Below are 15,100 nucleotides of genomic sequence, written 5' to 3' on the forward strand. Positions count from 1 at the left end.
ATGGAGGGATCGTTGGGGGCGGGGGGTCATCATCCAGTCCCTCTCCTGGTGTGTGTGTTTTATTTTCCCGCAGCGACATTTGAGCACCTCCATTTGAATATGTCTGGCATTGTCCTTCGAATGATGCAGATCCGGCTGCTCTGGACATCCATTGCCCACATCATTAGACTGATAACATACAGTAGTTGCCTGAGTCATACTGGAAGATTTTCAGAAAACAAGAATAAATACTGAACTCTTGAATTTGTTTTATATTGATGCAATTCTACCTTGGGCGACCTGGATGACTGAGAGTCTACGCAGATGTTAAAATAAATAATAATTTTAAAAAAAGATCTGTACCCACATATGCGTGTGTGTACGTGTGCGTGTGCATGTGTGTAAGCGTGTGTGTATGCATATACGGAGGGAGAAAAAACACGTCGGATTTTGTTCGATTGTCGCCAGTCTTTTTTACCATTAAGTTTTTCTTTGGGAATATTATCATTATTCCATTTATAAAACAACTTTGGAATCGTTATTCTAATTCATGACCCAAAACTGTTATTGTACGTTGGTTTTCGTTTAAAAAAAAAAGATGTAGGAACCAAACGACGCACCCTATCCTTCCTACCCGGATCAATTATAATGGATGCACTGCCGGAAGCTATAGCAAATTTATTACCGCCGTCACAGCGACAATATTTGGCGCATTTTGGGGGGTTCCCCCGAAGACATTTTTTTGTGAGATTTTGTGCAAAATCAATTGAACGTCATCTTCAGGACAATTTACAGGTAAGACGACCGACAGTGGGTCGAATGGGCTATTTTAAACGGCGACGTTTGCTAGCTTCACCACAATCCTCCTCGTTGAGGACGATTTTGAAACAAGCTATCACCTGGAAAACAACCCGTTCCATAAAAGCATAGTGATTGTTTGTTGTAAAATGATGGACCGGCATGGCCGGGTTTCTCAGCGAAAAAGGGCTCGGATTCTAGCGATTTTTTTCGTTTCGTGTGTTGATTATTCCAATAGCGCGGCGAAAAAAGATTTCATATGGCACGCGGTGGAATATTGTGAAGGATAATCGGTGTTTTGGGTACCACTTGAATGTTGCTTCGCCTTCCCGCCATTTTAAGAGGAATATCCAGGAATTAGCCGGTCCCTGATAAACACACCCTCCAAGAAAGGACGACGCTAGCAAATTTAGTAAAACGGCCTCTGCTTATTTTTTTGCATTTTACACGAGAGTTTTTTTTCCTCCCAATATTTTAGCTTTTTATGGCAGTTTATTATATTAATGAGCCAGCGATTACAATACAAAACAAATTGTGCAATTTTCGTGGCCGGAAAATGGTTATACGAGTGAAAACAAAACATTTAAATGATGAAGCCCGTTCTGTTAAACGTAGCGTTTATATATTTAACTAAATATTATGTTTGTTATGCTCCTAAATTCCTTTATTTAAGTATTTGACGAGTGTGCAGATTTTCTTGCGCTGTGGTCGTGTTTTTTTAAAATAAATGTTATTTTAATAAGGATTATTTAGTTATTGTATTTTATGGCAAAAAAACAAATTTTACGAAGGGTTACAGTTTGTAATGTTAATGTCTATGTAATAGGTGAAATTAAGATATGATTAGTGTTTGAATTTTTTAATTAATCATTTGCACGATGCGATTTTTTAAAAATCTCTTAATTATAATAAAATATTACTGATGAACTATTTGAAATATGGAGCCAAAGGTGCCTCAATTCTTCTTGCATTGCACATAATGGCCTGCAGAGGGCAGCGCCATTCAGGATGTACTCTGCCATTCGTTGGCTGGGAGCCATACATTCATTTACACCATTTTTTAAAATTACTGAGCCCGTTGCTATTGTCTTCGGGGGGGGGGGGCTTTTTAAAGTTATTCCACTTGATACCACCCAAGTTCCCCCTCAAGCATGAACTGGCATCACTTTACACAGAAATAATGTATAAGGTTTTCTTTACAGATAAATTGAAAGTGTGTGTCTGTAGGTGCGTGTGTGTGTATACATACATACATACAGACATACATACAAACATAAACCTCTTGAGAGGGCGTTGATGATTATTCTATTCATGGTCGGGTTCCGTAATTCGAATTGCTTCACTGTAATCATCAAGAGATGCCAACATTTGACGTTATATTTCACAGATGGCAATTTAACCGAAACAGTCTGTGCATACGGCATGGAAGAGCAGACAGTGGTTGAAGAGCAAGGCAAAGTTCCGAAACAACAGGAGTCCAGTGAGGACATTTCTGCCAGTGTTTTAGTGAAAAGGGGCAGGGGAAGACCCAAAGGTTCCAAGAAGCTCCAGATCACCGTTCCCGACGTCAACCTCATGGAGATTGTTTCAGGCATCGCCAACAGCAGCCCTGCGCTGGGTTTCGACAACATAAGCAGTGGTGAAGATTACGTGCCCAAGAAGAGGGGCCGGCCAAAGGGCACCGGGAGCAAGCGTTTGGCTGAAAAGGTGCCCGATGACAATGGCTCAGACACGCCCAAACGAGGAAGAGGGCGCCCCAAAGGATCCGGCAAGCGCAAGGCCGAGAATGTCACGAGCGAAGAAGACAGTGACGAAGCGGGGCAAACCCAGGGCTCAGCCAAAAAGGTGCCTCGCGTTGAGCTAGGTGGCAATGACAACTCGCCCAACGGGGTCGCCGCCCCACGGGGCAGAGGACGGCCGAGAAAAAGTAGCACCGAGCGGCGCCTGGCGCCTGCCAGCGATGGCCCCAAAAGAGGGAGGGGCCGACCCAAAGGCTCCGTCAACAAGAAGCCTGCTATGTCTTTGGTGCTCTTTCAAGTGGGACGTCCCCGTAGAAAGCAGATCCCGCCCTCCAGGCTGGTCATGCGCCTCCCCAGAAAAACCGGGAAGCGTGGAAGACCCAAGAAAGTACCTTCTAGAAGGGGCCGCCCCAGGAAGTACCCTCTGCCGTCGTCGGAAGGCTCCCAAAACAGAGTGTGGAAGCCCCTTGGGAGACCCAGGAAGCATCCTATCCCCGGGACCGCAGGGGCACCCCCGGCCGGTCGTCGAGGTAGAGGTCGTCCGCGCAAGTCGGACGCAGCAAAACGTCCTGGCGCCTCATACGACGGACCGCCGCGCAAAAGAGGCCGGCCCAGGAAGCACCCCTCCGGCTCTCGCGGCGAACCTGCTAAACCCAGAGTGTGGAAGCCCCTCGGGAGGCCCAGGAAGTATCCTCTGGTAGATCCTCCGGAGGGAGCTCCGGCGCCCCCTCGCCGCACACCGGGTCGGCCGCGCAAGTCTGAATCCAAACGAGGTGCCCACCTGCGCAATCCCGCCTCGCCGCGCCCCCTGGGACGCCCTCGGTTGACAACGGGTGAGGATGGCACGCCGCGCAAAAGGGGGCGCCCCAAGAACTCGGGCGACAAGAAAGTCCAAAGCGAGGCTCCGCTGGATGACAGTCCCTGGAACCATTCCAGCAACGCAGCAGAGGAGCGCAAGGAACAGGAGGCGGAAGTGCGTGAGGACGGCGCCCCCGCTCAGCAACGGGAAGAACGCGCCGCCTCCGAGGAGGGGGTCAATCCCTCGCAGTGACATCGTAAGTTTCCAACTGGCGCGCTTGATGAACAATCCATCAAGGTTCTTCACTTGTAGGCTATATTGCAGTCTGTTCAATTAGATATCCTACTACAGACTAATCCTTTTCTTTTTCATCAAGTCCTACTAGAAACTCTTCTACTTTTACTTTTCTTTGTTTGTTTGTTGGTTTTTGCCATGACTTTTGATTACTCCTCTTTAGTCCTCACAGAAGATTTTAGTTTTTAGAGTGACATCACTCGATTCAGGCGCTTTGTCTCTGTGGCGATCAGGAGCAAATAGAATAGTGACAAAAAAAATATATACGCATTGAAGTCTTTGTAATCTTTGCCTTTTTTTAACACCCAGAAGTCCACACTAACTCATTTGTAAGCAGTGAGTTTTAAAACTTTTTTTTTTTTAAGCCGTAAAAGTATTCCCCCCACCAGCACACGTTTTGATTTTAACCCTCAGATGACTGTAAAAGGTTGGTGTTCACACTTGGGGAAAATATTTGTGATTTTCAGCTCCCTGTGAACACGCCTACTATATAATTCTTCACCAATGGTGTATTTTGTTGAATTCCTCATTTTAAAAAAAAATTGTACCGTTAGATGTTTTTGTGCTTTTTTTTCTTTTCCTCCATCTTTTTCTAGTCTGGTAGAAAACATGATGTAATGCCCGGTAGCCCATTTTATGGCCGTCTTAGTCTACGTTCACACTGCAGGGCCCAATTCTGATCCCCTCCGCCCCAAACTAATTTTAAGTAGTTGTCACACATTACAAAAAAAATGCAACTTCTAATGTGAATGGAATGCATCTGTGACGTGGCACTCTTGCACTCAAAATATGCAGTTAAGCTGCGCGGTGTTTATGGATGTAAATGTGGGTCCATGTTTTGGGCCTAATCTTATTTCTTGACTTGAAAGTTCCTCTTCCTTGCTTTAGATCAGTGGCTCTTAACCTTGTTCGAGGTACCGAACCTAACCAGTTCATATGCACATTCACCGAACCCTTCATTAGTGGGGGGGGGGGGAACACATGATTTTTTTTTATTTTTTTTAAAAACGCATTTATTAAAACAGTAAAAGAGTAAACACAATTAGTAGAAGTATAAAGTCTAAGTTTTTTAACTGTGCACACAATGAACCACCCAGTGATGGCTAAGTGGGCGTGTCATAACTACCGGTAATTGACATGTTGAGTCCGGTAGTCTTAACCTCCATGGTAGAGGCTCCGTCGAACCCCTGAGACTGATTCACCGAACCCCTGGGGTTGGATCGAACCCAGGTTAAGAACCACTGCTTTAGATGCTAGCGCCTTCCACCAGAAATTGCATCAAGGACACGGAGATCGACACAGGAGCTTGGGCGAAAGAAGGTAGAAATGTTTTGGGCAAAACCATTTTGTCTTTTGATGGAGACGTCAGCTCAAGAATGCCGTGCAGCATCGATGAAAATCTGCGCACCTCAATTACTGTCGCCAACAATGTTCACTTGATGCTTTGTTTCAAGGGGGATTCAATTCAAGACAACTATAAGAGTAAGACTGACAGTCGTGATCGGGGTTAGTTCATGCCTAACCTGGAACGCCGGCCCCCACGCAGCACATAGCTCACCTTTGATGACGTTGATGCCGATTGAGTGCCACCTGGCGGTCCAGACAGTAGTCGCATTGGATTTTTATCCACATATGGAAAACGGTTGGATTTGGGAGGAAAAAATACTCTTCACAATCCATGAAAAAAAAAAAAAAAAGTTGCATCAAGGCAAAAAAATGAGAATTGGCTGGCAGTGTGAATATGGTCTTAATTGTTTTTCTCCATTAATAGCCAAAGCTTTGAATGTACCTTTAATTTTTTTTTTTGTTTGGTTTTATTCTATTTTATTACCCGCTGGGTTTCAGTCGCACATATTGCTTGACGAAAAAAAAAAGTTCTGTTTCAAACGCCTTCCTGCCATAAAGACTTGTTTTGTACTTGGACTTTTCCCGACCCTCGGAACCCCACACCCCTTCCCCTTTTGTTTTCAAGTTTTATTATTGCGTTCACCACTTTCCTCAATCTTTGACATGCAGTTGTTAAATATTTTTTCATGTCATGATCATGTGTTGTTATTACTTGTTCTTAATTGTTGGGACACAAACGTTTAAAAAACGGATTTAAATGGCCGATCATGTTCCCTAATTGCATCCATGTAAACGTTTTGATGGGGGGGGGGTGCTAATTCCAACCAATAAATTGAAGCTGTTTGGATTTTTTGTGTTTTTGACAAGAAGCCAATTTGTAAAATATGCTCTTAAAAATAAAATGTCGACTTCGTTTGCATTTTCTTGTCCCCATGTGCGTGTCTCTTTCTGAACTCGGGCCTTCCACTTTCGACCACGGACCTCAACATTAAGTTCGCTAATGCCTGTCCAAGTTAATTGAATTGCTTTCGTGTAATTTGCGTTATTGGAAATTAGTCAAGTAGTTGGACATGACGGTTTCTGGGATAATTTTTTTTAAATTGACATAACGGCATCACACCAAGACAGCTCTCTTTCAAGGCGATCGACATCCCATTCTTGAAGATACATGGAGAAGGGGTGGTGTTGACAAGTGATGTGTCGGTCGCGAACGAGCCGGTACAAAGAGCCGGCTCTCTGAAGTGAACGATGAGAGCCGGCACGCTCCCTCGAGAGCCGGCTCTCTCTCTCTCTCTCTCTCTCTCTCTCTCTCTCTCTCTCTCTCTCTCTCTCTCTCTCTCTCTCTCTCTCTCTCAGAAGGGTGCGATATGAATTAAAGACATCCAATTCACCAAGAAGAAGAATAAGTACAAGCACAAGAACGGTACGTTTTTCCGCTGTCCACAAGCCCTGTTCTCAGTGAGTAATTTTAACATTTTAAACTGACTTCGCAGTTTATCTCTGAGTGTGTAGATGAAGACAATTGGGGAGAGTTATTACGACACGATGCTCCTTTAATTTTGTTGTTGTGACTCACTAAGTCACTGGAAGTTATTGTAAAAAAACAACATCAGCAAAGGGGGCAGTGAGCGAGCACGCCGCCGACAAGTAGACCTCAGCTGTCAATCAAAACGCAATCGCGAACAGCGTTTGACTTGAATACTATTCTGTATGTTTTCCACACCAAAGCTGCTATCAGCAGTGGAAGTGTGATGGCTTCACATCGGGGGGGGCAGATTTGTTTTAAAACTATTCTTACAAATGCACCTGTGACTTTGTTCATTTGTTTTTCAAAAGGAGGTTGCTCTTTGTACTTTAGGTGTGGGGAGAGAGCCGCGAGTGTATCGCTCAAACAGATGCATTGCAAGTGCGGGCACGTTTGGAAATGGACGGGTTGAAAGTAAAAGTCTGCCACTTTACGAATAATGACTCAAATTAAAAAGAAACAACTTTCTTGTGGACTACAGTGTGTGACTTTCCACTTTTGTTTATCTGCCTGACCAGATTAGTCAGATGACTGGGCCAAAGGCGCAGCCGCCAGACTCGGAGGACATGCGGAAGGGACGCCAACCTGCATTTGGACACGTGTGAGTACTGAGCTGTGTGATGTGCTTGAAGAGCTGATGTCACGTTGCCCCACAAGGTGGAGGTGAGTGCGGCCGCCTGTCTGTCTCTCATTCAACTTAAACTTCTGCTTCGTGTACTGCACAACAGTGTCAACTCCACATAGACAACCCGAGCATCATCAAGCACTTCTGGAATATGTTTTTAAACCTTGAAGTGGACAAAGTTAGTTTAAAAATGTGTCTATGTATGCATATATATAATGTATATAATATATACATACATATGACTAACTTGGCCCACTTCAATGTCATTTAAAAACTTGACCAGAAGAGTGTGATCATGTTGTTGTGGAGTACACGGCAGTTAGTTTTTGTCTCAGTGAGAGAAGTCGGGCGTGCTCATGTCCCCCTTGCTGTGTCATGAGATGTCAGTGACATCACGCATGAGCTGGTCAAGCACATGCTCCCATCTCGGGCCTTTCGTCAGTGTTTGTGTGCGTGCAACTTGAACTGGCCCACACAAAGATTGACTGGTCAAATGCTTTTACATTGTCATGTTCGCTTTTCTGTCCAATAAATTGTTCAACTTGAATTCGAGTCTTTGCCTATCATGACCAAATCCATCCTCAACTCACTCGAAGCCTTTTCAAAGACTTAAGTCTTGAGCTCAGACTTGCGCGTCAGTCACATCAAACAGTCTTTTCACTGTTCCCGTTGGTCTCCACATGACTCGAAACTCCAGGAATCGAGCTTTTGGGTCATGTGAAACCGACGGGAACAGTGAAAAGACTGTCTGATGTGACCCAAGTGCAAGTCTGACCTCAAGACTCAAGTGGGACTTTGAAAAAGTGCTGCAATGCCCGCCCCAAACCACACCCAATTTGACATCCACCGATCGCGGTGTGGCCCCTCATTTGCATAACCCAGGCCCTAATTTGCATAACCCTGCCCACTTTCCAAGTTATGACCAATCAGATTGCTCTAAAAATTGCGTAGCCACGCCCCTAAAGAGACCACTAATCAGAGAACGCCTAATTTGCATAACCACTCCCCTTACCACCAATCAAAGCATGTTATCGTCATGCTCCACCCACTTTCACAGCTATCAGCGAATCATCAGCCATCATTCCAGCCAGGCCACACTCACTTCCTTGGATTTTTCTGTCTGGGAAAAAAAATCCAGGAAAAAATATTTTGGGGAAAAAAAATTTTGAAAAAAATTCAGAAAAAAAGTTTAGAAAAAAACTGAAAATAATTTTGTTTTTTAAAAAAATATATATATATATATTTAAAGTTAGATTGTGGTGATGTGTTTAAAAATGAAGTTGAGTTGAATTGTTCTTTGTAATCAAGCTTTATTTCTTTTGCAGAGTCGACAATCACGAAAGCAGAGGAAAAAGTTGCAAGTTGGAAGGCAGTCTGCTTGTTGCTGGGCGGTGAAGTGGTCAGCTCTTGAGAAGAACGTGGGACAGGTGTGTTGACCTGAGGGGGAAAGGCATCCGTGAGTTACACGCAAGTCAATTTCTTGTACAGACAAAAATGTGTTGGGCATGAAACTTACCAGGGAGATAAACTGTTGGGTCTTTCGAGAGCAGGAAGCAGATCATGTTTACTGCTGCCTGGGGGAGAAAAAAAAAGTAGTCATGATGGTGCATTGAACGAGTGTAAATGTCTCCTACTTTTCAGGCTGGCCCAAAGTTTGACTTCAGCACCTTGTGAATAACAGGAAGAGGAGCAAAAAGTGTTGCCTGCAGGTCTGTGCTCGTAGGTGGACTCTGGCGATGAGCAAGTTAGTCCCCCTTGTGGCACGGAGGACCCAAGAACAATCTTCCTTCAACTCTGAATAATGTAAAGAGGATTGTTGAAATGAGACTTCTGACCAGCTTAGTTCGCCTGATAACCACGCGAGGTCTTGTACCATTCGGCCATTCTGCTGTGAAAATTTCAATATTTTTATATGTAGTCAAAGGCAGCCGACCACACGAAGTTTTGAAGATTAAATAAAAGAACATAATTGGTGAGACGGTTGGCGTCTCTCGCGGGCATGTGATTGGCACAAAACCTTAACAAGTAATTGGTCTTGAAAAATATAGTAATGCACTTTTAAGATTAAACGAGATTTATAAAGAAATGAATTTTTAAACCATGTACACGAGCATATAAAATCTAAATGTAATCCCTGCCTACACCTCACAAACAAAGGAGAGTGCTACTGTATAATCTGTGTAAAGAATAAAGTATAAACATGTCCTTGATAGCGTCTGATGTGTTCGGTCTGTCTCAGTGAAGGACTGAGGCTGCTGTTATCTTCTTCTCTGATCAAAATAATGTTGTCTTTTCCTCTGATCAAAAGTGTGTCCCCCTAGCGGATATTCCATGAATTGTACCTTATTAAAAATATTCATTCCGTGTCTTTTGTGTATTATTTCACTTTTACATTATCATGCAGGCCACACCTCGGTTTTCAAACGTCTCGGTTCTCTTGACCACAAATTTTCAGTTTTTTATGCCTCGGATGACGAACAAATTTCAGTTCTCGAACAAACTGAGCGCACTTGAATGCACCATTTGACTCCTTTCGCCTTCCTTACACGAGGAAGTGACGCTTCCTCGGGTAGAGGAGGAAGTGGCGCTTCCTCGTGTAGCATTCCATTGTGAGCAAACGTGTTCAATGAAGATTTTTTTTTTAATCAGGGTGGTTTCGGTTTTCGAACAAATCGGTTTTCAAACAGCCTTCTGGAACGGATTATGGTTGAAAACCGAGGTATGACTGGATATACACACACACACACACACACACACACACACACACACACACACACACGCGCGCCACACTGAAGTGCCCATTTTCCTTGGAGGGCCGTGATGACTGAGAAAGCATCTAAAGAAGTCAAGAATAATGGTTGATTCAAGGATTGCTTAGCCGACACCTTACAAACTAAGGAGAGCGCTATAATATGGGTAAAGAATAAAGTATTCACATGTCCTTGATAGCGTCTGCTGTGTTGGGTCTGTCTCAGTGACAGACTGAGGCTGCAGTTGTCTTCTTCTCTGATCAAAACAATGTTGTCTTTTCCTCTGATCAAAAGAGTGTGTCCCCCTAGCGGATATTCCATGAATTGCACATTATTAAAAATATTCATTCCGTGTCTTCTATGCATTTTTTAACTTTTAAATCATCCCGCGGGCCTGATCAAACCTCCTTGCGGGCCGGTCCCGGCCCGCGGGCCGGATGTTTTACACCCCTGTTCTTGGCGATCGGGAATAAAGTGCAAATAAAACACCCATGACACACACTACCAAAACGTGCAAGCCAACTTTATTCATTGTTTCAAGATGCTTTGTTGATCATGGCTACTCCGCTGGAATAGTTGAGACGCAAGTCTCGTCAGGAAACATCGGATGACTTTCTGAGGGTCCCGATAACTTTTCCCCCTCAGAGTATTCACTGTATATCGATCGATCAAAATGTCAGAAACATTTCGGTCTCAAACTCCAGCAGAGGGCCCGCCATTGGCAACGGGAAACAATAAACCCGATTTCGCTTTCCAATGTCAGCTAACAGCAGTAAGAATCATTGTAAAATTCGACCGCAAACTCGTTAGAGGCTCGCGCCCGTCGTCGACGGTGTTGACAAGGTCTTTACGAAACGTAAGGGCGCCGTCTACTGGTGACCAATAGGAATGACAAAGAAAACCTTCGACTGAAGTGGCTCTCAACTTTACAAGTACAGTCCCACCGAAAAAATACAACTCTCTGGGTACCTTTATCAGGTGCTGTCTCACCATGTTGGTCTTTGTCGTTGTGTTTACGATCATCTGGACGAGTTGGAACTGGGAAAGTCAATTCCTTAGTCTGTCTGTGGCTGCGCAGACGCGACGGAGCATGTTCTCAGCATGCACTCCGCGCAGTCACAACCAAGCCCCTCGCCCCTCCCCTTTCTCTTCTGGTCTCCCTCTCTGAGCACGGCAGCTGAGCCACTGCCAAACCTCGCTTCAGACACGTGGAAAAAGAGAGTCTCGAAGCTTTACGGGCCTGGCCTCGCACTGCTCCGTGTCATACAATTCATGCTGTCCAGGGCATATTTCTCGAAACAGGATCTGTTCTTGACAAACCAAGCTATGGGCTGCTACTACCCAAAACACCCAACTCCCATCGTAGGTGTTTCAGCAAAGCCAGACACATTCCATCTGGAGATCTGCCCTGGACTAAAAGATCATTCCAGCTGATGCTTCCGAGAGTCATAAAGCTTAACACTTCACACTGACTTCAGGATGTTCAAAGGCCAAGCAACATGGATATTGTAAATTGTACTATGCGTTGGAGTGGTGTGACTTCCACAAATTTCTTAAAATGGTACGTACACCAGTGGAGAGAAAGGGGGCCAAGAGGAGGGGGCCTGATAACACTATGGATGCAAATCTACATTCATAGACCATTGTTATATGTTATCAGTATATTTCCTACAGTGATGATTGTATTTCCTAATTATAACAATCTAAACCATATCTACACACACATAGCATTTTATGAAGAAAATATGCATTTTCTAAATGCATAAATCTAATATGGAACAAAGCTAAGGTTAGCATGATAGCTTGGCCCTCGGTAAGTGTCGCAGTTTCTCTCATGGCTCCTTTGCAAAATTAAATTGCCACTCTGGCTTTAGTAATATATACCCTGGATTAAAATCAAGAGATGATTAAATGCTGTTTGTGTGTTTTTTTATGGATATTGATAGCTTGCTGTGTGTACTGTATCATATCACATTTCGCTCAATCTGTTGCTGGGTAACACTGGAATTGCAAGTTTCGCAGGAGTGATCGCATACAGTGGTCAACTGAAAAGAATGGCTTGTTGGAAATGTTGCTTCTCCTGTGGCCTGCAATCATCTGTGTCGCATGTTGTGAGAGAGCCTCGGAGACTTCATTAAAACAACATAACTGTCAAAGCGCTGATAAGTTTTTGACTGACACCCAAAGAGAAGGTGGCATCACTTTTATGAAGTGACCAACTCACTTGGTAAGTATAAAAGTCCACCACAGATGAAATGAGCGAGTGTTCGCTGGCATGATAATATACTGTGGTGTGCACCTATGTGGACCCTTCAATTAATCAACCTGTCTGCACTTTGTTTTGAGAGTAATCTTGGCCAACCACCCCAGAGGCACTCAGCAATAAGTGCTGTGCTTTGAAGGCCGTTGGTTTACCGTGTGCGTTGTAAAAACACCTCAACTCAAATGCCATACTTCCCTTGCACAAATTTGAACCAGCAGTGAATTGGCTAGCCTGCGCAGATCAAAATGATCTTTTGTCAGGGTTTTGTAGCCCTCATACTCAATTCCAAGAGGAGGCTGTGCCATTAAAATTAAGATTTACAAATTAGGAGCTATGGCTTCATTTGATTGGATGAAACTACATTGGTGTACCTCATAGGTAAGTGTGGTGACGTTTTCTGATCTGGTGGAAGCAAAGAGCTACTCATGTTTGACATCAGTCGGCTCTTTGTATTGATTTAACCAATTTACTTTCTGGAATTATACAAAAAGATCATCCATCTATCCATTTTCAACACCGCTTATTTTGAAGAGGAATTGCTGGAACTGATTCCAGCTGACTTTGGACAAAAGGCAGACTATACCCTGAACTGGTTGCCAGTCAGTCGCAGGGCACGTATAGAGACATATGACCATTCACACGCACATACACACCTTCACTGAGTGGGAAAGACAGAAGAAGAATAAAAAAGACAATGTTGAAGAAAAAGCAATGACTGGTAGTCATGACAAGTTGATTTTGGTTTGCATAAGGATTTAGGGAGCACTTCCACCAGAGTTGTACCTTTGGCAACAATGTGAGACGGGATTCTGTTAAGGTCAGCAAAACTTTAAAGCCAAAAAAAAACAAAAAACCTTTTTGGTGTTTTAGGAGTCAAAAAAGTGGCAAGTAGCCATCAGCGTGCTCCCACTGTGCTCAACAGTTCAAGAAACTGGCAAATAGGGATAAGCTATGTGAAATGTATGTGAATGTACTGTATGTGTGTGTAAAGCTCTTTGTGTGATGTAGATACCAACATATACAGTGCACTGTATTTACCATTTCAATCAAATTGGATTTTTCATCTGCTGGACAATGATGTTTTTTTTTTTTTTTTTTTTTTTTTTTTTTTTAAAAAAAAAAAAAAAAAAAAAAAAAAAAAAAAAAAAGTGAGGTGGTCCAGATTTTGCCACAAGGAAATGAGCACCCCCCCCCTTCCCTCCCTCCTCCTTCCCACCTTCCGGTCCTGTCCTTCCCCTGCTGCCTCCTGCTGCTGTCGGTCTTTTCCTGGCTAAACCGCCATGAGGAAGGGATAAATAATTAAATTCCATTAGGAAAGTAATCTGTCAATGTGAGTGAGTGAGTGCCAGTGCCCCTACATGACCAAAATGGGAGGGAAGTGGGTCGGCGGTACTTCGATGTTTGGATGTGTGCCGCGTGTGTGCATGTTTGACCAAAACAAACACTCGATAAGCCCAAAAGGAATCACTGAGCAAAATCTTATCTGTCTTTTGCTGCTTTAACTTTAAGAAAATGTGGCAGCGGAGGGCAAAGGGCGAGCGAGAGGACGTCACGAAACGAAGAGTGAGCCGGACAGAAGGAGGGCAGTGCATAAACAAAAACAAGAAAAAGAAACAGTGCGCACAAGGAAAGCCGACGTCACACCCCGGACACACTCCTCTCCCTCTCTGCAGTGACCTTTGACCTTATCTCCTTCATCCATCCATCTCTACCGAAATTCCATCCAGGCCTTGCGGCCATTCCACCCATCTAATCAGGTTAAATCCCCGATCGGACGTGCCTCATCACGGAAGCAGATGCAGCGCTTGACACGAGCTGCCAGCATACACTGAGATGCAAACTTTTACACCCAGATGGTCTTGACAAGTAGCAACCATAAAAGAACAAGAAGAATATGCGAGCAAATTAGCCACGGGGTGGTGTTTCCCAAAGGCGGGGTGGCGGGGGAGGACGCGGCTAATCAGTGAAGGAGTAAATCAGTGCACAAGACACACACACACACATACACACACACACATACACACACAGTCACACCCCTGGGGAGCGTGTGCGTCCTACAACTTGGAAATCCCCCAAACAGGCGTGCATGATATAAATGGAGCAAGACAAACACATTTGCAACTCGACAGATCGCTGCATACACTTTGGCACTAAAAGATGAAGATAACATGCATCCTTTTCTATTTCGACTCCTTATGGTGCTCATGTGACATAAGAGTCACGACGGGTCAGCTTGAGTCTATCCCAGCTGACTTTAGGTTGAGAGGCAGGGTTCATCCAAGTCCACACAGAATGGGTTTGTCGATCGTTTTTTTTTTTTTGTTGTTTCTACATTTCGTCCGCATGTAACGGGGATTTGGGAGCTGGCTCCGATCATTTTTCGAAATCGGGTCGTAGAGGAAAACCTTTCTTAGTCTCACAATGGAGAAATTCCCAATTCCCAATATAGTGACAGCAATCAACACCAGGCATGACTAAACACACTTTCACAGCAAACTCATCCACGCATGCATTTGGGGACTTCCTTGCGTGCACCGGGAACAGAAAACGGACTTTCCCCAAACTGTCGGCAGCATAAAAATGTCTGATGAACAACTAAGATTGATGGTGCAGGTAGTGTGGGTTTAGTCGTCAATTAGTGACGCCTTAATTGATTCATTCAAGTGTGAACTGTCCCAAGACTTTTGCAGTGAGTGCCCCTCCAAAGGGGGAGGTAAAAAAAAAAACGAACAAAACACCCAAGCCTGGTTGTTCACGGCGTCAATATGAAGAGTGGGACGTGATGAGGTGACAAAGAAAAATGTTCGCACTTTGGCCGTGTGCTGAATTTCACAAAGGTCTAAAAACAGCAAGCAGGTGTAAAGATGATTCCCCCGGAGACGTCTCGAGATGGGAAATTCCCTTCATTCGCCGCTAATTTGCATTGCGCCTATAAATGGCAACAGGACCGGAAAAAAAAAAAAAAAAAAAAAAAAAAACGC

The 15,100-nt window shown here is 44.1% G+C and overlaps 1 protein-coding gene and 2 long non-coding RNA genes across 4 annotated transcripts; 2 read left to right on the plus strand and 1 right to left on the minus strand.

Annotated features, from left to right (window-relative positions):
• The first annotated feature begins 455 nt into the window (after positions 1-455).
• On the plus strand, positions 456-4,574 carry LOC109514578 (chromosomal protein D1). Its single transcript, XM_019867812.1, has 2 exons — positions 456-774; positions 2,165-4,574. Exon 2 carries the CDS (start codon positions 2,200-2,202, stop codon positions 3,565-3,567), a length of 1,368 nt encoding a protein of 455 aa, XP_019723371.1. The 5' UTR covers positions 456-774; positions 2,165-2,199; the 3' UTR covers positions 3,568-4,574.
• A 1,808-nt stretch (positions 4,575-6,382) lies between these two features.
• On the plus strand, positions 6,383-7,043 carry LOC109514650 (uncharacterized). 2 transcript variants are annotated; one of them, XR_002168014.1, is made up of 3 exons: positions 6,383-6,414; positions 6,793-6,901; positions 7,000-7,043. It is a non-coding gene; the product is annotated as an uncharacterized LOC109514650 (long non-coding RNA). The 2 variants fall into 2 exon arrangements; XR_002168015.1 differs by lacking the exon at positions 6,383-6,414 and adding an exon at positions 6,585-6,603.
• On the minus strand, positions 6,858-11,482 carry LOC109514656 (uncharacterized). Its single transcript, XR_002168022.1, has 3 exons — positions 11,471-11,482; positions 10,469-10,471; positions 6,858-6,948 (listed from the first exon to the last, which is right to left on the minus strand). It is a non-coding gene; the product is annotated as an uncharacterized LOC109514656 (long non-coding RNA).
• Positions 11,483-15,100: the final 3,618 nt, after the last annotated feature.

Source organism: Hippocampus comes, unplaced genomic scaffold (assembly GCF_001891065.2).
Source record: "Hippocampus comes isolate QL1 unplaced genomic scaffold, H_comes_QL1_v1.1 scaffold207, whole genome shotgun sequence".
Lineage (NCBI taxonomy): Eukaryota > Metazoa > Chordata > Actinopteri > Syngnathiformes > Syngnathidae > Hippocampus > Hippocampus comes.